Source organism: Salvelinus alpinus, chromosome 28, assembly GCF_045679555.1.
Source record: "Salvelinus alpinus chromosome 28, SLU_Salpinus.1, whole genome shotgun sequence".
Classification (NCBI taxonomy): Eukaryota; Metazoa; Chordata; class Actinopteri; order Salmoniformes; family Salmonidae; genus Salvelinus; species Salvelinus alpinus.
In genome coordinates, this window is record NC_092113.1 from 13,385,594 (window position 1) to 13,412,158 (window position 26,565).

At 41.9% G+C, this 26,565-nt stretch overlaps 2 protein-coding genes across 3 annotated transcripts in view; both read right to left on the minus strand.

The window, feature by feature from the left end:
* The window catches only part of LOC139557220 (synaptonemal complex protein 2-like), a 36,059-nt gene extending 35,872 nt beyond the window's left edge, over positions 1-187 (minus strand). The window contains exon 1 of one of the 2 annotated variants that reach the window (XM_071371728.1): positions 55-187. In XM_071371728.1, coding sequence (XP_071227829.1) covers positions 55-173 — 119 coding nt within the window. In that variant the 5' untranslated portion in view covers positions 174-187. The remainder of the gene's footprint in view (positions 1-54) is intronic. The other variant, XM_071371730.1, reaches the window with a different exon arrangement.
* A 281-nt stretch (positions 188-468) lies between these two features.
* The window catches only part of LOC139557990 (synaptonemal complex protein 2-like), a 32,447-nt gene continuing 6,350 nt past the window's right edge, over positions 469-26,565 (minus strand). Inside the window, exons 13-23 of the mRNA XM_071373361.1 lie at positions 26,379-26,439; positions 25,955-26,100; positions 24,086-24,160; positions 21,858-21,959; positions 21,523-21,631; positions 20,540-20,670; positions 18,489-18,572; positions 15,926-15,992; positions 15,612-15,663; positions 15,400-15,482; positions 469-1,070 (exon numbers count right to left, since the gene is read on the minus strand). Coding sequence (XP_071229462.1) covers positions 469-1,070; positions 15,400-15,482; positions 15,612-15,663; positions 15,926-15,992; positions 18,489-18,572; positions 20,540-20,670; positions 21,523-21,631; positions 21,858-21,959; positions 24,086-24,160; positions 25,955-26,100; positions 26,379-26,439 — 1,512 coding nt within the window. The remainder of the gene's footprint in view (positions 1,071-15,399; positions 15,483-15,611; positions 15,664-15,925; positions 15,993-18,488; positions 18,573-20,539; positions 20,671-21,522; positions 21,632-21,857; positions 21,960-24,085; positions 24,161-25,954; positions 26,101-26,378; positions 26,440-26,565) is intronic.

The window sequence follows — 26,565 nt, forward strand, 5'->3', positions numbered from 1 at the left end:
CTGCACATCATTCTACCATGTTATATGTTCATTTGGTTTTGTTTCCTGCAGTACCTGTTGCTGCAGTACCTGTTGGTGGGTGGAAGGGGCCAGCGAGGAACAGACTCTACAGGGGATTTAATGGTGGTGGATGATGTGCTATTCTCGTAGTGGCTGGAGATTAACCTCATCATGGTGCCCGTCACCTCCTCTCTCTGCAGAGGATGAGGGGAACACGTGAGAAAGGGTGTTTATTGTTATTATAACTCCAATATACTACTACTATTACTACTACTAAACTTGAGACACTGATAGACAGACAGTGCTATGAATGGTTATACTACTGTGCCATTGTCCAAAAGCAAGGTGCAACCCATTGGCTACAGTTCACTGCCTCCATTTAATAAGGAAGCTCCAACTCGGACTGGGACGGGGTATTCAAACAGCTTTGCGCCAAGCTAAATTTCCTATTCAATTGCTCTTAACACTCTATATCCTCACCTTGTCTTTACTGGAGTTTGACCCAGTGGCCTTAACCTTGGAGTTGGGTGTTGCCCTCTCCTGTATATCTTTAGCTGGGGTGGGTTTGACAGGGGCTTTCCCTGGGGTGGCTTCAGTTTCCTGAGACTTCTGGCTCTTAGGCTCTTTCCCCTTGGTCTGACCAGGCCTTCCTGCATCCTGCCGTGACTCTTTGGCACCTCTCCCAGTGGGCTCACCTCGCTCCTCAGGCCCTCTTCCTCCCTGGGCTCCATCTTGCTCATCAGGCCCTCTTCCTCCCTGGGCTCCACTTTGCTCCTCAGGCCCGCTTCCTCCCTGGGCTGCATCTTGCTCTTCAGGCCCTCTTCTTCCCTGGGCTCTAGCTTGCTCTCGGGACCCTCGGTCCTGTGGCCCACCTCGCTCCTCAGGCACTCTGATCTGGGCTCCAGCTCGCTCCTCGGGCCCAGTACCCCGGTCCCTCTTGCGGAGGACCTCCTCCAGGCGCTGGGTGAGCTGGGCGTGGAGCTGCTTGTGGCTGACTGCTGACCCAGGGACCGACCCAGAACCTCTCTGGGCAGACGACGGACGCTCCTGTTGCTCTACGTTCTCAAGTTCTGGACACCGGAGGGAAACACTTTCAGTAAAACCTCAATGTAGACCTTATTCACAGATGAACGCTCTAACATAGACGGCTAGTGCAGGTAGCTAATGAACGGTCGTCTTTTAAAACCATGGCAGACGGCAATGAAAATGAGCAATGTTCTTCAAATCGAATGATATTGTCTGTGTCCGAATACCCATGCCAGCGTTCTACATAGTTAAACTGCATACTATGTACTTATCGTAGCACACAATTTAGCATGTGCCATTTAGTAAAAAGTATGCCACGGCCGCAATGTGGTAGCAGCTCCTGACTGGGTGAGTAGGTAGGGCGGGGCCGAGGCGGGTGGATTTTATCAAATTCAACAGACATGTATCACATTAACCAGCCTGATAATGGCTCATTTCCAATTAGATTGATTTCTCTAAACTCTGAATAGGAATGGAGTTATAGGCCTACTCAGGCTGGTTATAGGCAGACTACCACATTCAACCTATACCATAGCCCATCTATCCTATTTAAAAAGTACTGAAGACAGAAACAGAATTTGGATCCATTTCAACATATTTATTACTGAAGACATGGTCAGTCAATCTGGTAAGTTTCTTCAAGTGCAGTCGCAAACACCATCAAGTGCTATGATGAAGCTGGCTCTCATGAGGACCGCCATAAGGAAAGGAAGAACCAGAGTTACCTCTGCTGCAAAAGGATAAGTTCATTAGAGTTACCAGCCTCATAAATTACAGGCCAAAAAAATGCTTCAGAGTTCAAGTAACAGACACATCCCAACACTGTTCAGAGGAGACTGCGTGAATCAGGCCTTCATGGTTGAATTGCTGCACAGAAACCGCTACTAAATGACACCAATAACAAAAAGAGACTTGCTTGGGCCAAGAAACACGAGCAATGGACATCCTAAATTGAGATTGAAGAGTGAAGGAAAAGCAGCCAACAAGTGCTCAGGATACGTGGGAATTCCTTCAAGACTGTTGGAAAAGTATTCCTCATGAAGTTGATTGAGAGAATGCCAAGAGTGTGCAAAGCTGTCATCAAGGCAAAGGGTACCTACTTCGAAGAATCTAACATCTAAAATATATTTCTATTTTGATTTAACACTTTTTTTGGTTACTACATGATTCCATATGTGTTATTTCATAGTTCTGATGTCTTCACTATTATTTTACAATGTAGAAAATAGTAAAAATAAAGAACCCCTTGAATGAGTAGCTGTGTCCAAACTTTTTCTGGTACTGTATATACATTACAGTGGTTCTGCCTTTAAAGGTTGTGTCGTACTGCAGCACACCTTTCGGGCTGCCGCAGAATCCTATGGCAAGTTATTTAAGTGTCAGCCATTGCTGCCATTACTGCTAGTTTGACCACCAGAGGGCATCTTTGAGAAGCATTTGACATTTATTTTTATTTTTTTAATATTGGCTCTACTTGAGAATTTAAAACCTTTTTTTGAAAGAACATAGTATATGGGATGATTTTAAGAAATGCATCTTAATTAATTAGATTAATATTATGGTGTTTATATTCCAAGAAAAACAAAAAATGAAACCCTCAGGGTTTCTGTTAGGAAAATATCGCGCTGTACAACGTCACCGGTCGGGAGTAGGCTACTAAGTGACTGCGAGTGAAGAGAAAAATAATCCTAACATTTCCACACACTAATTGTAGGCTAACCAAAACCCTAAATGGAGATTCAGTGAAAATAAAAATCTCATTGATTTATCAAGACCAGTCCCCATGCTTGTCTCAGAGCAGTGCAAAACGGTGCTGAAATAGTTGACCATACGCGAGTAGACTATTGCTTCAAATCCTATTATAACAATTGGATGACTTTGGGAGTTTCAGTAAGTAACAATTTGTAGCCTTCATTAGCCTACTTTATTCAATGATATTTATTCCCTTAGTAATTCCATCCAGATGTGGTTAGAAAACAGTGCATTTAGTGGACTTGGTAAGAGTCTATTGTCATGCTCAAACTCCATGTGTGGGGGGTAATTTCTCGCCAGGGACCAGGCCAAATTTGATTTGATGTTTAATTTAGCAATTTACAAAGCAAAAGATACATAAAATATTGTAGCCTACACCTTATGGACTGCTATGTGTTCCACAATAATTCACCACATTTCTTTCAAGGTAGGATTATAGCAATATTTTGTTATGTATAAGCCTATTTACATGTATATTTCTAGTATTGTACCTAATGTTGGCTGTTAGGCTACATTTCTTTTTTTCTTCTCCAATTGCAGACAATGACCCAAAACACACTGCCGCCCGGGTTTGCATTACAAATGAGGGCATAAACTGGGTCAAGACACCAGCAGAGTAAGTAGACCTTTATGTAGTAAAATAAAGATTAAATAAATGCATAAAAGACCTACAACACTTACAGCACATTACTAAACACTAGTGAGACTCATGTCGCCTACAGTATATCTAAAAAAATATATTTTTCATCTCTACATGTAGGTCTCCTGATTTTAAAACCGATCAAACCTGTTTGGCAATAACTGAAAACATGAATCCGTAACTCTGCCAAGCCTACAAGCAAAGATGAACTGGCGAAGGCCATCAAGACGTTTTGGCTTGAGAAATTGACGATACAACAATGCAACCAATACATTGATCATCTCAGCAAGGTTTAACCTGTGGTCATGGAGCTGGGGGGGGAAGTGCAACTAAAATGTAGTTGAAATAAACATCTGCATTTTGAAAGTATTTGTTCTCGTTATTTTATTAACGAAAGCATAAAGATGTTGATAAACAGATACTGTACAGTATACAGTAACACTGTTCAGAATGAGGGTAGAGGGAAGTGTACTCTTTGTTAGAGGCGCGTGACCTGAACGCTAGCTACACATTGTTTTCCTCCGGTATTGAACACAGTATATCCTGTCTTCAATTTTATCGATTATTTACGTTAAAAATACCTAAAGTTGTATTACAAAAGTAGTTTGAAATGTTTGGACAAAGCTTACAGGTAACTTCTGAGATATTTTGTAGTCATGTTGGAACCAGTGATTTTTCTGGATCAAACGCACCAAATAAATTGACATTTTGGATATATATCGAAGGAATTAATTGAACAAAAAGACCATTTGTGATGTTTATGGGACATATTGGAGTGCCAACAGAAGAAGCTCGTCAAAGGTAAGGCATGAATTATATCTTTATTTATGCGTTTTGTGTCGCGCCTGGAGGGTTGAAATATGATGGTCTGTGTTTGTTTGCTTGGGTACTATCCTCAGATAATAGCATCATTTGCTTTCGCCGTAAAGCATTTTTTAAATCTGACACGTTGGCTGGATTCACAATAAGTGTAGCTTTAATTTGGTATATTGAATGTGTGATTTCATCAAAGTTACATTTTCATAGTAATTTATTTGAATTTGGCGCTCTGCATTTTCACTGGACAATTGCCAGTTGGGACGCTAGCGTCCCACATATCCCACAGAGGTTAACTTCTTATGGCTGAAGGGGCAGTATTGAGTAGCTTGGATGAAAGGTGCACAGAGGTGCCCATATTAAACGGCCTGCACCTCATTCCCAGTTGCTAATATATGCATATTATTATTAGAAAACACTCTGAAGTTTCTAAAACTGTTTGAATTATGTCTGTGTATAACAGAACTCACATGGCAGGCAAAAACCTGAAGTTCCACTTTCTGTTTGTATTTTTTCTGGAGGTGCCAATTTTCAACCAAGCTCTCATTGAAATCACAGAGATATTGATGAGTTTTCACTTCCTACGGCTTCCACTAGATGTCAACAGTCAATAGAACTTTGCCTGATGAATCTAATGTGAAGGGGGGCCGAAGGAGACAGGAATGAGTAATCACTTCCACGGGCTGATCACGCATTCACCATGCGCCTTCACATGAGGACCTCCGTTCCACCGCTCTTCTGAAGTCAATTTAATTTTCCGGTTGGAACGTTATTCAAGATGTATGTTAACAACATTCTAAAGATTGATTCAGTACATCGTTTGACATGTTTCTACTGACTGTTACGGAACTTTTGGACATTTCGTCACGTTATAGTGGAGGCGCTTTCTGACTTTGGAATTGTTTACCGAAGCCGCGAACCAAAGTAGCTAATTTGACATAAATAACGGACATTAACGAACAAATCAAGCATTTATTGTGGACCTGGGATTCCTAGGACTGCATTCTGATGAATTCATCAAAGGTAAGGAAACATTTATCATGTATTTTCTGGTTTCTGTTGAGTCCAACATGGCGGCTAATTTGGCTATTGTTCTGAGCTCCGTCTCAGATTATTGCATGGTTTATTTTTCCGTAAAGTTTTTTTTAAATCTGACACAGCGGTTGCATTAAGGAGAGGTATATCTATAATTCCATGTGTATAACTTGTATTATCATCTATATTTATGATGAGTATTTCTGTTGAAACGATGTGGCTATGCAAAGTCACTTGATGTTTTTGCAACTAGTGAATCTAACGCGTCAATGTAAACTCAGATTTTTTTTTATATAAATATGAACTTAATCAAACAAAATATGCATGTATTGTGTAACATGAAGTCCTATGAGTGTCATCTGATGACAATAATCAAAGGTTAGTGATTAATTTTATCTCTATTTCTGGTTTTTGTGAAAGCTATCTTTCGCTGGAAGAAATGGCTGTGCTTATTGTGGTTTTGTGGTGACCTAACATAATCGTTTGTAGTGCTTTCGCTGAAAAGCCTATTTGAAATCGGACACTTTGGTGGGATTAACAACAAGATTACCTTTTAAAATGATATAAGACACATGAATGTCTGAGGAATTTTAATTATGAGATTTCTGTTTTTTGAATATAGCGCCCTGCACGTTTTTTTTGTTTTTGTCATATCGATCCCATTACCGGGATTGCAGCCATAAGAAGTTTTAAGCATCGAATACATTGCAAGTTGGGCGGATTTTCACACCTACAGTAGCCGGGCTATGAAGAGTCTATATTCCTGCTAATAGCCCATCATGGAAACATTGTTTGCATGATGGGCTACACCTTGCTACAGTAATACATGCCTCCAACTGTCCATCACTACTGTAAATAAAAACAGAATATCAAAGTTTTTTTTTTAATTTAAAAAATATATATATAATTATAATGCAGGGTTAATAATAATAACATTTTATAATCGTTGGATAACAAATCGTCTCTCTGAACTTATTAAGAGGAGGCTTCTATCATTAATTCAGAAGGTTAAACCCACATGTTTTAGGCCTGCAGTAGGTTATATAAACTTGCATATAAAAAATATTGTGTACAAGACACCTGTCTGATTCGCGTTGAGGAGACTGATCCATTGTGGAGGCTGTGAGAATGGCACAGTCCACCTGTCTAGGACAGGTGCTACTGAAATTGTATATGGTTATATTACATAAGAACAATGGTGCAACACTAATAAAAATAATATTATAACAAATGCACATTCTCCCTCGTTGGATAGCAGTTGCTCAAATCCCAACTTAATTAGGTCTATAATCAACAGCTTAACTGTTAAATGTGCCTGGCTTTATAAATCATCAATATATCTGTTGCCTGTGAGTTTGTTTATTAGCCTACTGATTCCGTGAGCACCAAGCCTCACGCAATCACATGACAAGTAAACAATTTCACAAATATGGCTGTTTTTAATCTTTGCTTTGTTGTAATAAAGGCTAAGGCTTTTTTCTCGTTCGAACAGCCTCTCTGGTATTGTTGATTACTTATTTTGTGTTTACACTATTCCAAATTGTCAAATTATATTTATAATAACATTCCTTTTTCTTGATCGCCTTATTGTTATTATTATAATAATAAGTAATGTCATTATAATTAGCAGGCTTATTATACCAGCTTAGTATACCAAGTTGTAGGCCTAAGAGCACATCTAGTCATAGTCTTTTCTCTCCGCTACCGCACGGCAAGCGGTACCGGAGCGCCAAGTCTAGGTCCAAGAGGCTTCTAAACAGCTTCTACCCCCAAGCCATAAGACTCCTGAACATCTAATCAAATGGATACCCAGACTATTTCCATTGCCACCACCTCTTTTACACCGCTGCTACTCTGTTATTATCTATGCATAGTCACTTTAATAACTCTACCTACATGTACATATTACGTTAACTAACCGGTGCCCCCGCACATTCTTATTCATATTTTTTAAACTGCATTGTTGGTTAGGGGCCTGTAAGTAAGCATTTCACTGTAAGGTCGACACCTATTTGTATTCGGCGCATGTGACTAATACAATTTGATTTGTTTAGTCTTAATACCTTAACTAACTTAGGCCTATATTTCAATACTTCTATAGGCTACTGTATCAATCACTCATTCATTAATTTGTTCATGTCATCACACGGTGTTCAGAGTTTGTTATAACCAATTTATTGATGTGATTATGATACGCTATAGGTCAGGCCCTATTGTGCCCTATTCAGACAGGATTAGTTTTACTGGGGGAGGTTGGGTAATGTAATTATGTGCACAAGCACAAAACACCACATCTGTCATTTAAGTCCTGTCCGAGTCTGCCATGTCAGTCATTTTTACATGGCAGGAGAGTAACAATTCCAGCCGAAAAACCTACAGTTTTTTTGGGCTAACTCCAAGGTCCTCTGATAATACTAGTCTAGTGTGAATCGACATCCCTGTGTTTTGAGAGAAATGTCTGAGTACGTCAGGTGTTGCTCGCGGTTTGCGCAAGAAACCAATAACTGATTTGATAAATTGAACTAGTGCTGCGCATAGGCTACATGTAGGCCATTCATATATAGCTTATCAACTTTCACAGTGAATGATTTTGTTTATATGTTTTGTGTGTATGTTGAATATTGCCAAATGCATCAGTAAAAAATATTGAGCCTATTTAATGCAACCCTTGCTGTTAACTTTTTCTCAATATATGGGGTGCTGTTTCAACATTAGTATTTATCGTCTCCAAATTAAACTGCCTCATACTCAATTCTTGCTCGTACAATATGCATATTAGTTATTATTGGATAGAAAACACTAGTTTCTATAGCCGTTTGAATTATGTCTCTGAGTGAAACAGAACTCATTCTACAGCACTTTTCCTGATATGGAGTGAGATTTCAGACATTTTGGCCTCTGGTCCCAGGTCAGTTTTAAAGTCCCTGTAAATCCTATGAGGATACAAACACTGCCCATGCCTTCCTCTAGATGTCAGTAAGAGGTGACAATTTGAATGGAGTCGATTGCGCAATCAGGGCCAGTATAAAACAGAAAAGACCGGATGTACCGTTCTTTTCCTGCTGCGCCTCACGCAAGATGGACGTCGGACTCTCTCTCTTTCCAAGCGTTGGTTTAGCCACTTATATATCGCCGGTCATGTTTTATAGCAATTTATATCCGTTTAGTACGATTTTGAGGCATTGCTTTGTGATGCACATTGAAGCACCGGGCACGTTTCGGGGTCCCGGTCGAACGTTAGTGGGCATTTCGACGGACAAGAGGACAGCTTTCGACCAAAAGAAGATTAGACCCAAGAAAGGATACATTGCCCAAGATACTGATGGAAGAACAGCTCACAGTAAGAACTATTTATGATGATAAATCGCTGTTCTGTTGAAAAATTTTAAACGCATATGTCGCCATTTTGTTATGTGTAGCTTCGCTTGGCGGACCCGGTATTGCACAGTAAGGATAATTTTACAAATGTAAGTCAGCGATTGCATTAAGAACTAATTTGTCTTTCGATTCCTGTCAACCCTGTATTTTTTAGTCAAGTTTATGATTAGCTATCGATTAGACTAGATCACTCTCAAATATAGCGCCCGACATTTTCAGGGCAGTTTTGCTAGTATTCTCATTGTATAACCACGTTTTTTTGTGGCTAAATATGCACATTTTCGAACAAACTCTATGTATTTTGTAATATGATGTTACAGGAGTGTCATCGGAAGAATTCTGAGAAGGTTAGTGAAAAAATTAATATATTTTGGTGATCATAACGTTATCGCTCCCCTTGCCTTTGATTCATGCTGGGGTAACGTTTGCACATGTGGTATGCTAATATAACGATTTATTGTGTTTTCGCTGTAAAACGCTTAGAAAATCTGAAATATTGTCTGAATTCACAAGATCTGTGTCTTTCCATTGCTATGCTTTGTCTATTTTTATGAAATGTTTTATGATGAGTAAATTGGTAATACACGTTGCTCTCTGTATTTATTCTAGTCGAGTTGTGATGGTGGGTGCAATTGTAAACTATGATTTCTACCTGAAATATGCACATTTTTCTAACAAAAACTATCCTATACAATAAATATGTTATCAGACTGTCATCTGATGAGGTTTTTTCTTGGTTAGTGGCTATCAATATCTTTATTTGGCCGAATTGGTGATAGCTACTGGTGGAGAGAAAAAATGGTGGACAAAGAAAAATGGTGTCTTTTGCTAACGTGGTTAGCTAATAGATTTACATATTGTGTCTTCCCTGTAAAACATTTAAAAAATCAGAAATGATTGCTGGATTCACAAGAAGTGGATCTTTCATCTGGTATCTTGGACTTGTGATTGAATGATATTTAGATGCTACTATTTACTTGTGACGCTATGCTAGCTATGCTATTCAGCTTTTTTACTGGTGGGGGGTGGGGGGTGCTCCCGGATCCGGGTTTCTGACTCGTTAGAAGTTAATAGATCGCAAAGAAGCATACAACTGACCTAAACGTTTGGAAATAATAAGTAAACTTTCTCATCCATAGCCTTAAAATGCATCTCAAGTGCAATTGCACTGTTCAGCTCACATCTGAAGTCTGCGTGAGAAATTAGGACGTACTGTGGATCGCTAAAATATCCTCCACACTTCCTCAATTCAAATATTATGGCGACACTATAGGAAAGATGGTTTTGTATGGTTTAGAAACTTGGGAACCAAGCTCGAGTTATCAATGTGGCTCTATCACCTGGACATGTTGAAATACAGTATCTTCACGCCTAGAATAAAAAGCTTCCGTCATAACTGTCAATTTATTGGGGGGAAAAATTACAGGGGGCAGTTTGGGAAAAAACTAATCCTGTCTGAATCGTTGGACATTCTGGAGTAATAATTACATAAAACGTTCTCTAGTAATACTAGTTCTGTGCGAATAGGTCTTTGGTCACGTGCATGCAATCCATGCATGTGTCACGCAAAGGTTGAGGGAATAGGGAATGTTTTTCCTATATATAAATAAGGGATTTCGGTAATAGAACTTTTCAGTCAGAAATTAAAACACACAGGATGTGTCAATATATGGAAAAATACAAGTTTAAAAATGTTGACCAATCGATTGGTTGAAAGAACAGATGACTCTTGGTTGATCAAGATTAATTTTAGTCGGGGACAACCCTACACTATTTGTTTGTGTTTCTTACATCTGCAAACAGCTAGGTTGTTTTTTCTGAGAAAGTTGAGCCTAAATCTTATTAGCCACTAATTCTAATCGTTAGTACTTTTATTAGCTAGCAAGCCAACTAGCTGAGTCAGAACAAACATAATTAGCTATACAGCCTGATAATACCAGTGATGGTGTAGGCTCTAAATCGCAAGTCAAATTGCAACATTTGGTTAAAAATAAGGCCTAGATTGTTTGCCCATATTGTGCAACCCTACGTGGCAGTGTGGAAATGATCTCAAATGAGTGCAGGAAATGCAGAAATTTATAAATGCTGCATTTTCGGGGGGCTTGATGTTGAATTGAACAGTATAAAACAATCAGAATGGAGAAAGACCCATTGAAATCACTTAGAATGTATGTGTTACCACCCTAGGGTCACGCACTACTCATTTTTATGCATTCTTTTTTACATTGTTAGACCAGAAATGTTTTTGTGTTATTACATACAGAAATAACTATTGGATATCAGAGCAGCGGTAACACATGTTTCATGATTAACGATCATGTTTCATGATTAACGACTCATGGTGTAATTGTGATAACATACAGGAACTCAAGTACTTTTGTTCACCCAATCTAGAATACCTCACAATCAAATGCCGACCGTATTATATCCCAAGAGAATTCTCTTCGGTTATAGTTACAGCCGTGTATATCCCCCCTCAAGCTGATACCACGACAGCCCTCAAAGAACTCCACTGGACTTTATGCAAACTGGAAACAACATATCCTGAGGCTGCATTTATTGTAGCTGGGGATTTAAACAAAGCACATTTGAGAAAAGGGATGCCATAGTTCTATCAACATATCGACTGTAGTACTCTCGCTGCCAAAACACTTGACCACTGTTACTCCAACTTCCAGGATGCCTATAAAGCCCTCCCCAGCCCTCCTTTCGGCAAATCTGACCACGACTCCATTTTGCTCCTCCCTTCCTATAGGCAGAAAATCAAACAGGAAGTACCCGTGCTAAGGACTATTCAACGCTGGTCTAACCAATCGGAATCCACGCTTCAAGATTGTTTTGATCACACGGACTAGGATATGTTCCCGGGTAGCTTCCGAGAATAACATTGACGAATACACTGATTTGGTGACTGAGTTTATCAGGAAGTGTATAGGAGAGGTTGTACCCACTGTGACTATTAAAACCTACCCTTACCAGAAACCGTGGATAGATGGCAGCATTTGTGCAAAACTAAAAGCGTGAACCACCACATTTAACCATGGAAAGGTGACTGGGAATATGGCAGAATACAAACAGTGTAGTTATTCCCTCCGCAAGGCAATCAAACAGGCAAAACATCAGTATAGAGACAAAGTGGAGTCGCAATTCAACAGCTCAGACACGAGACGTATGTGGCAGGGTCTACAGACAATCATGGACTACAAAAGGAAAACAAAAGGAAAACTAGCCGTGGACACAAGTCTTGCTTCCAGACAAGCTAAACACCTTCTTTGCCCGCTTTGAGGATAACATAGTGCCACCGACGCGGCACACTACCAAGGACTGTGGGCTCGCCTTCTCCGTGGCCGACGTGAGTAAGACATTTAAGTGCGTTAACCCTCACCAGGCTAACGGCCCAGACGGCATCCCTAGCTGCCTCAGACATATTCAATCTCTCCCTATCCCAGTCTGCTGTCCCCACATGCTTCAAGATGTTCCTGTACCCAAGAAAGCAAAGGTCACTGAACTAAATGACTATCGCCGCGTAGCACTCACTTTTGTCATCATGAAGTACTTTGAGAGACTAGTCAAGGATCATATCACCTCTACCTTACTGTCACCCTAGACCCACTTCAATTTGCTTACTGCCCCAATAGATCCACAGACGATGCAATCGCCATCACACTGCCCTATCCCATCTAGACAAGAGGAATACATATGTAAGAATGCTGTTCATTGACTATAGCTCAGCGTTCAACACCATAGTACCCTCCAAGCTCATCATTAAGGTCAAGGCCCTGGGTCTGAACCTCGCCCTATGCAACTGGGTCTTGGACTTCCTGACGCGAAGTCCAGGTGGTGAAGGTAGGTGGTGAAGGTAGGAAACTACACCTCCACTTCGCTGAGTGCGTGCTCAGTCCCCTCCTGTAGTCCCTGTTCACCCATGACCTATGTGGCCAAGCACACCTCCAACTCAAATCATCAAGTTTGCAGATGACACAACAGTAGTAGAATTGATTACCAACAATGACGAGACAGCCTACAGGGAGGAGGTGAGGGCTCTGTGAGTGTGGTGCTAGGAAAATAAACTCTCACTCAACGTCAACAAAGGAGATGATTGTGGACTTCAGGAAACAGCAGAGGGAGCACCTCCCTATCCACATCGACGAGACTACAGTGCAGAAAGTGGAATGCTCCAAGTTCCTCGGCATACACATCACTGACAAACTGAAACGGTCCACTCACAGACAGTATGGTGAAGAAGGCATAACAGCGCCTCTTCAACCTCAGGAGGCTGAAGAAATTTGGCTTGTCACCTAAAACCCTCAAACTTTTACAGATGCACAATCGAGACTATCCTGTCAGGCTGTATCACCGCTTGGTACGGCAACTGCACCAGCCGCAATCCAGAGGGTGGTGCGGTCTGCCCAACGCATCACTGGGGGCAAACTACCTGCCCCTCAGGTCACCAACAGCACCCAATGTCACAGGAAGGCCAGAAAGATCATCAAGGACAACAACCACCTGAGCCACTGCCTGTTCACCCTGCTATCAACCAGAAGGTGAGGTCAGTACAGATGCATCAAAGCTGGACCGAGAAGCTGTTTTTCAGTCTCTATCTCAAGGCCATTAGAATGTTAAATAGCCATCACCAGCACATAGAGGCTGCTGCCTATATACATAGACTTGAAATCACTGGCCACTTTAATAAATGGAACACTAGTCACTTTAATAATGTTTACATATCTTGCATTACCCTTATCCATTACCATTATCTCATATGTATATACTGTATACCAGTGGTGGGCCGTCAGGGCCTGCAAGGCCTTCTCTGCTGGCCTAAACATCATCAGAATATATATATTTTTTAAATATATTTTCCCACAAATATGTATTAAATTATTCCCCAGAGTAAGAGTTATACTCTTCATTTCATAGCTTTCCTCTTGGTTGCACTGCTTCCAGCCCCAGGTTGAGATTTGGAGGGCTGGTCTTTATGTTAGATCTTTTATCCAATCATATTCAGCCATCATGTGTTGCCAGGGGTCTAAAATCTGCCCTCAGGCCTTCAGAATCAACAGTGCGGGCGCTTGTAGCTTAAAGTGAATGGAAATTAAAATTGTGTCAACCAATCAGCTTTAGAGTTGGCTATTGTACGCCTGCTGGCTGGCTCCAGTGTTACACAGGAGCCAGCTAGCAGGCGTAGTGCGTCCACGTCTTTTGATTGGATTACCAATATTGAGAGGCAGGTCCTATGGGCAGGTCTATGCAGATCTAGGAAACTGAATTTGATAAACGAATTAATTCGCGTTCTACTAAGCTGTTTTTTCAACCCACAATGGCGGAAGGAGAAGATATCGATTTGGTCGAGGATATAATTATAACGCCATTCTCAAGACGAACTTTTCAAGAAAAGTTAGACATTGTAAGGAGAGGTCGCCCGACGCCACAAAGCCTGTCACAGGCGGGAAAGGGGTTCGTTCGCTCGCCACTTTCAAAGTTTCAACTACGAGCGCTGTCAATTGCTCACAGGCTCCGAGAAGCACTGCAAACTGTACTGCTGGGAATGCCTATTATTTGCAAGTGATCGATTTGGTGTTTGGAGCCACACTGGCTTTGCAAACTTGAGTTGTCTGTTAAACACTGTTTACCCAAAAATGTCAATTTGTCAATTTCAAGGTGACGCAACGCCTGGTTATACTGCGTTTCTGTCTAAATGTATAGTGTCTAGAGCCATGGCATAATGATGGTAATAAGAGGTGGATTAATTCGGGTGGGACTGTGTAGTACCTCACTGAAGGCCTAGGCCCCAGGCCCACGGCACGCCACTGCTGTATACTATTCTACTGTATCTTATTCTATGCCGCTCTAACATTGCTCGTCCATATATTTTTATATTCTTAATTCCACTCCTGTACTAGATTTGTGTGTATTAGGTATATGTTGTGTAATTGTTAGATATTACTGCACTTTGGAGCTAGAAGCACAAGCATTTCGCTACACTCGCAATAACATCTGCTAAACACGTGTATGTGGCCAATAAAATGTATTTGATTTGATAAAGCAAATATGTAACTTTTATTATTAAAAAACATTAAATACTGTAATATATTTGGGCTATATCGCCCAGCCCTAGTTCAAATCAAAAGACCTGATTAACATGACATCAATAACGCAGCCACATCCAGAGTCCCCTGTGCTGACACATGCAGAAATATATATATATTTTAATTTAGTTTAAAAGCTCTGACGAAGACCAAGAGAACAATAAACACTTTTCAATGAAAAAACAGAAATCCATTTTGGGTTTTAAAAAAAAATGGTTAAGTAGACTTCTGTTTTCAAAGATGTAGCCTACGTACGATGCAATACTTGTGATCATTTTAAGAAGAACAAAAACGACTTAGCCTACATTTGAACACCACCGCAAAAGCTGAACATGGTCGGTCAATCAACAATGGCCGCAGCGTGAATAAGGTCTATTGGAGACACTGTGCATGCATGGTTCTCATGAGACATTTCAGTAATAGCAGCAGCTGTTATGAGTCTTTTGATGAGTGTGGATTTAGTAAGGCGATTACTAAAGCTTACCTAACTACCTACTCATAAATGCTCATAAATCTAAATTCAGTTACATACTGTATTCCTACCAACATTTTTATAATTCTAAAAGTAACTTTTTTTTAACTAAATAGGTCCTGTACATGTTGTGAAAATAACTGTAGGATACTGTAGGGGATTGGGAGGAGGAAGTTCTTGGGGAAGATTACCTGGTTTGGGCAGTGCCTTCTGGAAGCATCTCTGTACCGGCAGCAGCATCTCAGATACAGACACTTTCCTCCAGTGGGAGAATCTGTACGCACACACACACACACACACACACACACACACACGGTCTAAAAGCTCCTCCATGAGTAAACATGTCTGATTCAAAATCAGATTTTAAATCAATTGTAATTTGAATGACAGACCATGTACTTACATAGTTCTCTCTGTTTTCATGGTAGGCTGGGAGTCAGGGACAATGCTGCTGTCTGTTAGATGGAATGAGGGTAAAGGGAAATAAACGGTGTGTTTACAGTCATTACATTTATGTTACATTTATGGGAGATGTATTACAGAGAAAATGTGAATGCCCAAGTGACTGTCACAACCAATCTACATTTGTTTTTAAATTACATGTCATTAAGCAGACACGTATCTATAGTGACTAAATAGTCAGTGCATTCAATTGAGTTAGGACAACCAGATATCACAGTCATTGTATACAGTATATAAAGTGTGAAGGAACTGTACCAAGAAGCTTCTCTTCCTCCCCCTGGTCAGTTTGGACCATCTCCACCACTTTGTCCACTGGGATGTGCTGCAAGACGAGTACCGGTACAATAATTAAACTACTGCTACTACCTCCTGCTACTGCTCCTTGTTAGTCAGCTACAACTAATAATGATAGACTATATAATTACCACTACATATGCTACTACTACAACCATAGCTATATATCAGGGTTTTCGTTAGGGAAATGTGGCACCGGACAACTTGAACGGGAAGATTTTAATTTACCGGCCATTTGAGGAATTTACTGAACCCATATGCATTGGGTGCATAACTCATTATGGCGTCCACCCACGGTGCTCAGCATGACAAATCTGATTTAGATGATGATAATGCATATTTTTTCCCCCTTTTTTTTCTCCTTTTTAAAAATGTTATCCCCTTTTCTCCCCAATTTTCGTGGTATCCAATCGCTAGTAATTACTATCTTGTCTCATCGCTACAACTCCCGTACGGGCTCGGGAGAGACTAAGGTCGAAAGCCATGCGTCCTCCGAAGCACAACCCAACCAAGCCGCACTGCTTCTTAACACAGCGCGCCTCCAACCCGGAAGCCAGCTGCACCAATGTGTCGGAGGAAACACCGTGCACCCGCCCCCCTCGGTTAGCGCGCACTGCGCCCGGCCCGCCACAGGAGTCGCTGGAGCGCGATGAGACAAGGATATCCCTACCGGCCAAACCCTCCCTAACCCGGACGACGCTATGCCAATTGTGCGTCGCCCCACGGACCTCCCTGGTCGCGGCAGGCTGCGACAGAGCCTGGGCGCGAACCCAGAGACTCTGGTGGCGCAGCTAGCACTGCGATGCAGTGCTCTAGACCACTGCGCCACCCGGGAGGCCCCCTGTGATAATGCATCTTAACAGAACAAGTAAGGAAGCAGCCAATAAATGCAATTTGCGGGAAAACAGCGCACCTGATAGCGGTTCCATATGTGAGAGATGCAAATCTCTGTTAAACTTAGAGGGGGGTGTGAGTATAATTTTTCTTGAGTAGAATTTAAAATGTTAAGACAAGAAGGGGTGGCAAGTCTCTCCAGAATGGCTCAGCTGTCTTCCGCCAATTCTTGCGCATTCATTGTTTCATTGTGTGAATCGCTTACCCTTAGATATCAATTCCCCATTACATGTCACCAGTAGTAAATGTACCCATCATTTGGTTATATACATTTCTGTTAGTGCATATATTAATTACAGTCATGTATCGTTCTCATTCTCTGAGTGGAAACGTTGTTTGCAGAGTTCACAACCTGCTACACTTGTGAGAAAGACGTTTTAGTTTATTTCATAACCATAATTTACGAGATTTGTTTTTTGTTTGTTTGGAGTGCTCCATGTAAGCAATGAGCATGTGTCTTGTTTCTCTGTCCTGATTATTTCGAGGGAGCGCAAGCGCCTGAGCACGCATAGAAGTGTAGGATTTAGTATTTTATTTTTTACATCCACTGCAAATGAGAATATAAAAAAAATTATATATACATAGTATATTTTGGGGGGGCATTTTACCCCCTTTTCTCCCCAATTTTGTGATATCCAATTGCGATCTGGTCTTATCGCTGCAACTCCCCAACGAGCTCGGGAGAGGCGATGGTCGAGTCATGCGTCCTCCGAAACATGACCCGCCAAACTGCGCTTCTTAACACCCGCCCGCTTAACACAGAAGCCAGCCGCACCAATGAGGAAACACCGTTCAACTGACTACCGAGGTCAGCCTGAAGGCGCACAGCCCACCACAAGGAGTCACTAGAGCACGATGAACCAGGTAAAGCCCCCCCCTGCTAAACCTTCCCCTAATGACGCTGCGCGCAGCCCTACGGGACTACCGGTCACGGCCAGTTGTGACACAGCCTGGGATCGAACCCAGGGCTGTAGTGACGCCTCAAGCACTGCAATGCAGTGCCTTAGACCGCTGCGCCAGTTGTGAGGCAAATTATAATATATTAAATCTATAGTCTCTCACCGTAATCTATTTGAAAAAAAAATCCAACAGTCTCCCTTTTGATAATCACCAATCCTCAGTATGAAAGAGCAATTAAAGTTACAGAACTAATGCTCCATTGGCCTATAGGCTATGACTTCCATGCGCTCATTTCTTTAGCATCCAATGGATCACGGTGTATCGATTTCCATTAATGAATAAAAAGCATTATTTTGCAATGGGATTTTCTTCCTCCCAGTCATTTTGGCCGGCAACAGTTCTATTTGTCGGCTTTTCATTTATTTTTTGGGGGCCAAAAGCCGGTTATTGCCGGCTAACTAATAATTACTCCAATATTATTATTGTTGGAATAGCGCAATGTCACTACTATTAGGAGCGTACTGTCCAGGCGGTGTACTTGTACATAAAGCTGATGCACGCTACAGAAACAGGAGATTGGCCCAGAGGACAGGAGCCTTTCTGGCACAGAGAAGGCTACCTAGAACTTACTTACTACTACTATTGCTACAGCTACTAGTACGATTATAAATGAAAAACTGCTATCCGTTGTACTACCACAACTATCAGTTAGGAGAAAAACCAGACCAACCCTGCGGTATTTCTCTGCCACAGGTCCAGCTCTGGTGTCCTGCTTGGTAGCTTTGCTCTGTGATAGAGCAACCACCGCATCCATCTGGGGAAAAAAATAAGTAACTCTAAGGAGCAAATCCTAACTTCCACTCTGTCATATACGAGAGATATTTCAACTGGCGTTGAAGTTAGGACTTCCCCCTCAGTGCTGCTGCCTATGCTACAGGAGGGTTTAGCTTCCATCTAGTCTCAAGTACATTACTCTAAGGGACAAATCCTTGCTTAAATTTAAGTAGAATTTTCACTTAGTCTCCCCATTGGTATCGATGTGTTAGGGTTAGTCCCGAAATGAGAATTGCAGTATCTATGTAATGACAAAGTGCATCTGTAATTTTCACTCAAATCTCCCATTGACAGTGAGAGATTGACTGTCAGTTACACAAAATAGTTACACACATCTCCAGTTAGGATTGGGCCACTACTGAGTAGTACAGTAAATACAATTAAATAAAAAGCATACAGTGCATTCGGAAAGTATTCAGACCCCTTGACTTTTTCCACATTTTGTTACGTTACAGCCTTATAAAATTGATTAAATTGTTATTTTTCCACATCAATCTACACAAAATACCCCATAATGACAAAGTAAAAATATGAAATATCACATTTACATAAGTATTCAAACCTTTTACTCAGCACTTTGTTGCATTACCTTTGGCAGCGATTACAGCCTTGAGTCTTCTTGGGAATGACCCTACAAGCTTGGCACACCTGTCGTTGGGGAGTTTCTCCCATTGCTGTTTGCGGATCCTCTCAAGCTCTGTCAGGTTGATGGGGAGCATTGCTACAAGGCTATTTTCAGGTCGCTCCAGAGATGCTCGATCAGCAGGCTCTGGCTGGGACACTCAAGGACATTCAGAGACTTGTCCCAAAGCCCCTCCTGCGATGTCTTGGCTGTATGCTTAGGGTTGTTGTCCTGTTGGAAGGTGAACCTTCGCCCCAGTCTGAGGTCCTGAGCAATCTGGAGCAGATTATCAAGGATCTCTTCGTACTTTGCTCTGTTCATCTTTGCCTCGATCCTGACAAGTCTCCCAGTCCATGCTGCTGAAAAACATCCTCACAGCATGATGCTGCCACCACGATTCACCGTAGGGATGGTGCAAGGTTTCAACGTAGGGATGTGACGCTTGGCATTCAAGCCAAAGAGTTCAATCTTGGTTTCATCAGACCAGAAAATCTTGTTTCCCATGGTCTGAGAGTCTTTTGGTGCTTTTGGCAAACTCCAAGCGGAATGTCATGTACCTTTTACTGAGGAGTGGCTTCCGTCTGGCCTCTCTACCATAAAGTGCTGCAGAGATGGTTGTCCTTCTGGAAGGTTCTCCCATATCCACAGAGGAACTCTAGAGCTCTGTCAGGGTGACCATCGGGTTCTTGGTCACCTCTCTGACCAAGGCCCTTCTCCCCCGATTGCTCAGTTTGACCGGGCGGCCAGCTCTACGAAGAGTCTTGCTAGTTCCAAACTTCTTCCATTTAAGAATGATGGAGACCACTGTGTTCTTGGGAACCTTCAATGCTACAGATATTTTTTAGTACCCTTCCCCAGATCTGTGCCTCGACACAATCCTGTCTCCGAACTCTATAGAGAATGGAGTTGACTTGGTCAACTGTGGGACCTTATATAGACAGGTGTGTGCCTTTCCAAATCATGTCCAATCAATTGAATTTACCACAGATGGACTCCAATCAAGCTGTAAACACATCTAAAGAATGATCAATGGAAACAGGACGCACCTGAGCTCAATTTCGAGTCTCATAGCAAAGGGTCTGAATACTTATGTAAATAAGGTATTTCTCCTAAAATGTCTAAAAGCCTGTTTTTGCTTTGCCATTATGGGGTATTGTGTGTAGATTGCTGAGGAAAAACATATATTAATCCATTTTAAAATAAGGCTGTAACGTAACAATGTGGAAAAAGTCAAGGGGTCTGAATACTTTCCTAAGGCACTGTATATCTGTAATGAATGCATGAATGTAAATGTAACTCCATTTCTATGGTAAGTCCTTCTGCACCTGCTCCCTCCTGCTGTTGTAGTAGGGTTTGGCCGTCCTCAGCTCCCCCAAGTCCGACTGGCCTTGCCTCTCACACGACCTGACCAGCTCCAGAGCCGGCTTCACTTTGGGCCTGCTGCCTCCGGGAGTGGCTAAAGTAGGAGGGAAATCCATCGAAGAGCAACATTTAAAAACACACAGACACACACACCATTCAACAAAGAGAAAGCAAAAAGACAAATCGCTTTCAACAAAACTAAATAACAAAGTAGTGTTCCATTCTACTCTATTCCACTCTATTTAGGTTGAGGCAGATATACACTACAGGCCAAAAGTATGTGGACATATTATCGTCAAACATCTCATTCCAAAATCATGGGCATTAATATGGAGTTGGTCCTCCTTTGCTGCTATAACATCCTCCACTCTTCTGGGAAGGCTTTCCACTAGATGTTGGAACATTGCTGCTGGGACTTGCTTCCATTCAGCCACGAGCATTAGTGAGGTCGGGAAATTAGGCTAGCTCGCAGTCGGCGTTCCAATTCATACCAAAGGTGTTCGATGGGGTTGAGGTCAGAGCTCTGTGCAGGCCAGTCAAGTTCTTCCAAACCAATCTTGACAAACCATTTCTGTATGGACCTTGCTTTGTGCTGGGGGGCATTGTCATGCTAAAACAGGAAAGGGCCTTCCCCAAACTTTTGCCACAAAGTTGGAAGCACAGAATTGTCTAGAATATCATTGTATGCTGTAGCGTTAAGATTTCCCTTCACTGGAACTAAGGGGCCTAGCCCGAACCATGAAAAACAGCCGCAGACCATTATTCCTCCTCCACCAAACCTTACAGTTGGCAGAATGCATTCGTGGAGGTAGCATTCTCCTGGCATCCACCAAGATAGCATGGCTGTGTGCTCGATTTTATACACCTGTCAGCTACGGGTGTGGCTGAAATAATCTAATCCACTAATTTGAAGGAGTGTCTACATACTTTTGTGGGGGGTACCCACATGCTGCCATAACAACGCTAAAGGGGCTGGCTCCTGTCCCCCTCCCTCCTCCGCTGCTGGTGATGAACGTGCTGGACTCAGACACCCTCCGCTTGGCTGGAGTCACCATCTGGGATAACAAACAGTGTGTGTATGTGTGCATTTCATTATAAGACCATACTCAGTTAGTAAATATCATTGGTGGCTTGTGTGATATTCTAACTGGTGTTCTGCAGTCTTTGTCCACTTACAGTACACTGTGCCAAGCTTTACATGGCATTAAATACTCCACACCAGCAATGATTTCTTGCTAACTCAGATAACTAGCTAGTTACTTCCCAGTGGTTATCAGTCACCTGTAAGGGTCCAGAGGGGCGAGGGGGTAGCAGACAGGGGACACTGTCCCTCTCTCTCTCCACGTCAGCGTCGGGGGACATCTGACTCTCGGGAACAAGAGCCTGTTTGGATATGACATTCTGTCAGTCTCACTTCCTAACATTTCCCAGGCAATGCAAATACATTGGTATTCATGGTGGTTGGAAGACATTTGCTGTCTGTTGGAACACCAATACTGTTTTATATTCAGGGAATAACTCACTCAAAACCACTAATTCCTCTGATTTACATTGTTAAATAACGCAAATATGCGATTTGTTTCTGCATTTCGCCGTTATAAGTTAGGGAGCAACACAAAAATTGTTGTGGAAATCCGCAAAGCTCAAGTGGAATACAAAACCCACAATGCAATGCTCTCTCTAGAAAGGCTGGCTGGCCAGGTAGTTTTTAAACACCTGTAACTGCTATTTCCTGCAATCTAGAGCTAAAACAAATACCCCATTAGGCTGTGGTGCTTAGCAAAGTAAAAGAATATATACAGCACCAGTCAAAAGTTTGGACACACCTACTTGTTAATTTTTTACTATTTTCTACATTGTAGAATAATAGTGAAGACATCAAAACTATGAAATAACACATATGGAATCATGTAGTAACCAAAAAAGTGTTCAAGAAATCAAAATATATTTGATGACAGCTTTGCACACTCTTGGCATTTTCTCAACCAGCTTCACCTGGAATGCTTTTCCAATAGTCTTGAAGGACTTCTCACATATGCTGAGCACTTGTTGGTTGTTTTTCATTCACTCTGTGGTCCAACTCATCCCAAACCATCTTAATTGGGTTGAGGTCAGGTGATTGTGGAGGCCAGGTCATCTGATGCAGCACTCCATCACTCTCCTTCTTGGTTAAATAGCCCTTACACAGGCTGTGTTGCGTCATTGTCCTGTTGAAAAACAAATGATAGTCCCACTAAGCGCCAACCAGATGGGATGGCGTATTGCTCCAGAATGCTGTGGTAGCCATGCTGGTTAAGTGTGCCTTGAATTCTAAATAAATCACTGACAGTGTCACCAGCAAAGCACCCCCACACCATCACACCTCCATGCTTCACGGTGGGAACCACACATGCGGACATCATCCGTTCACCTAATTTACGTCTCACAAAGACACGGCGGTTACAACCAAAAATCTCAAATTTGGACTCATCAGACCAAAGGACAGATTTTCACCGGTCTAATATCCATTGCTCGTGTTTCTTTGCCCAAGCAAGTCTCTTCTTCTTCTTATTGGTGTCCTGTAGTAATGGTTTTCTTGCAGCAATTTGACCATGAAGGCCTGATTCACACAGTCTCCTCTGAACAGTTGATGATGAGATGTGTCTGTTACTTGAACTCTGAAGCATTTATTTGGCCTGCAATTTCTGAGGCCGGTAACTCTAATGAACTTATTCTCTGCAGCAGAGGTAACTCTGGGTCTTCCTTTCCAGTGGCGGTCTTCATGAGAGCCAGTTTCATCATAGCGCTTGATGGTTTTTGCGACTGCACTTGAAGAAACGTTCTAAGTTCTTGAAATTATCTGGATTGACTGACCTTCATGTCTTAAAGTAATGATGGACTGTCGTTTCTCTTTGCTTACTTGAGCTGTCCTTGCCATAATATGGACTTGGTCTATTATCAAATAGGGCTATCTCTGTACACCACCCCTACCTTGTCACTACACAACTGATTGGCTCAAACGCAAATTAACTTTTAACAAGGCACACCAGCTAATTGAAATGCATTCCAGGTGACTACCTCATGAAGCTGGTTGAGAGAATGCCTAGAGTGGAAAAATCTCAAATATAAAATATATTTTGATTTGTTTCACACTTTTTTGGTTACTACATGATTCCATATGTGTTATTTCATAGTTTTGATGTCTTCACTATTATTCTACAATGCAAAAAATAGTAAAAATAAAGAAAAACCCTTGAATGAGTAGGTGTGTACTAACGTTTGACTGGTACTATATATATATATATATATATATATACTCATTTTTTGTAACAAATATTTTTTTGGGGGGGTTTACATAGTGGCGCAGCCAGTCCACATGGTAGGACAGCGCCAATCTTACAGTTTTTGGGGACAACCCCGTATGAACTATCATTACAATCCGAGAGCGCAGATTTTTTTGCTTTTCCACTGTAAAATTTCTGTCTGATTGTAAGATGAACAGGGAGTAGACACAGGATGCAAATGCTTACCTGGGAGCAGTTGTCATCCATAACAATCTTGACTGTGGTCTTCACGACAGAGGTTCTTCTCTTGCCCACAAACGACTGACAGGAAACAAGGAAACAGGCCTTTGTATCAGTATATCGCCCCCAAGATATGCAGTCCATTTGGAAAGTATTCAAATCCCTTGACTTTTTCCACTTTGTGTTACGTTACAGCCTTATTCTAAAATGGATTAAATACGTTTTCCCTCTTCGATCTACAGACAACACCCCATAACGACGAAGTGAAAACTGTTTTTTAGATTTTTTTTCACATTTATTAAAAATAAAAAACTGACACTATTTCCTTAAGTATTCAGACCCTTTGCTATGAGACTCGAAATTGAGCTCAGGTGCATCCTGTTTCCATTCACCATCCTTGAGATGTTTCTACAACTTGATTGGAGTCCACCTTTTGTGGTAAATTCAATTGATTAGACATGATTTGGAAAGGCACACAAGGTCCCATAGTCGACAGTACATGTCAGAGCAAAAACCAAGCCAAGAGGTCGAAGGAATTGTCCATAGAGCTCCGAGACAGGATTTATTCGAGGCACAGATCTGGGGAAGAGTACCAAAACAATGCTGCAGCATTGAAAGTCCACAAGAACACAGTGGGCTCCATCATTCTTAAATGGAAGAAGTTTGGTGGTCACTCTGACAAAGTTCCTCTGGAGTTCCTCTGTGGAGATGGGAGAGTCTTCCAGAAGGACAACTATCAATTCAGCACTCCACCAGTAAAAGGTACATGACAGCCTGCTTGGAATTTGCCAAAAGGCACCTCTGGTCTGATGAAACCAATATTTAACTCCTTGGCCTGAATGCCAAAAGTCATGTCTGGAGGAAACCTGGCACCATCCCTATGGTGAAACATGGCGGTGGCAGCATCATGCTGTGGGGATGTTTTCAGCGGCAGGGACTGGGAGACTAGTCAGGATCGAGGGAAAGATGAACGGAGCAAAGTACAGAGAGATCCTTGATGAAAACCTGCTCTAGAGTGCTCAGGACTTCAGACTGGGGCGAAGGTTCACCTTCCAACAGGAGAAAGGCCCTAAGCACACAACCAAGACAACGCAGGAGTCTTTGAATGTCCTTGAGTGGCCCAGCCAGAGCCTGGACTTGAACCGGATCAAACATCTCTGGAGAGACCTGAAAATAGCTGTGCAACGACGCTCCCCATCCAACCTGACAGAGCTTGAGAGGATCTGCAGAAAAGAATGGGGAAAACTCCCCAAATACAGGTGTGCCAAGCTTGTAGGGTCATACCCAAGAAGACTCAAGGCTGTAATCGCTGCCAAAGGTGCTTCAACAAAGTACTGAGTAAAGGGTCTGAATACTTACATAAATGTGATATTTCAGTTTTTTTATTTGTAATAAATTTGCAAAAATTCCAAAAAATGTTTTGCTTTGTTATTAGGGGGTATTGTGTGTAGAGTGATGGAAAAAAACTTTTACAAATGATCTATTTTAGAATAAAGCTGTAACATAACAAAATGTGGAAAAAGTCAAAGGGTCTGAATACTTTCCGAATGCACTTTAAGCCTCAGCCTTATGATCAGTTTTGCCTTGTAGTTTACAAAGAATAATATTACATGGACAGGCTGATCCTAGACCTGCACCTCTACTGCGAGACATTACATAGGGCCACTTCTCAGTTGGGGGCCATCTTGTCTCCTGTTAGCAGGGTAGTATTCACTAGAAACCAAACAGAACAAAACCTGCCGAACCGGAGAAGGACATACCTGAACTTGTCCAATAAGAAACTTTCATTTGTGTTGGAAAACGTTCTTTGTTGCAAAATGTTTTCCTATGGTGCGCACTAATGAATACACTGCGGTAGATATAAACGCTACCCACTTTATTCTTGTTTCCGTAGACGCTCCTGGCTGCCTGCATGATGTCCAGGGAGGAGCTGAAGTGGATGGTGAGGTAGGAGCCCTCCACCCCGCTCACACACAGCGGCTCTGTCAGCTTTAGCTTCAGCACCTTCCTCCTACCCTCCTCTGGACAGAGAGCACACACGTGAAAGTACACAGCAGGGTGTTTTCCCGAACACACACAAGGGTGTTTTCAGTGCACACACACCAGGGCGTTTTTAGTAATATGAAATGTGCAGAAACTTTGCAGATATAAATGTATTGAATAGAGTTGACGCCATGGCAGACAATCATATCTGTTCTATGCAACACATTCTTTCCACCCTACTAGATGGGCATTATACGGCTAGCTTTGACTTGTGGGCTGAGCGAAAAGGTGAGTATGTCCATATACGTTTGGTTACCTGTGACCGTGTAACTGTGGACTTCATTCTCAGGGATACAGGCTGTGTCCCACTGACCCTCCTGTGGAAAAATTCCAATACAAATGTTTTGCTGACCTGCAAGGGTAACCAGTCCTACCACTGATCCCCCTAATTCTGAATCTATCCTATCCACCTAACACGAACTCTAGACTCTGAGGGAAAGTCA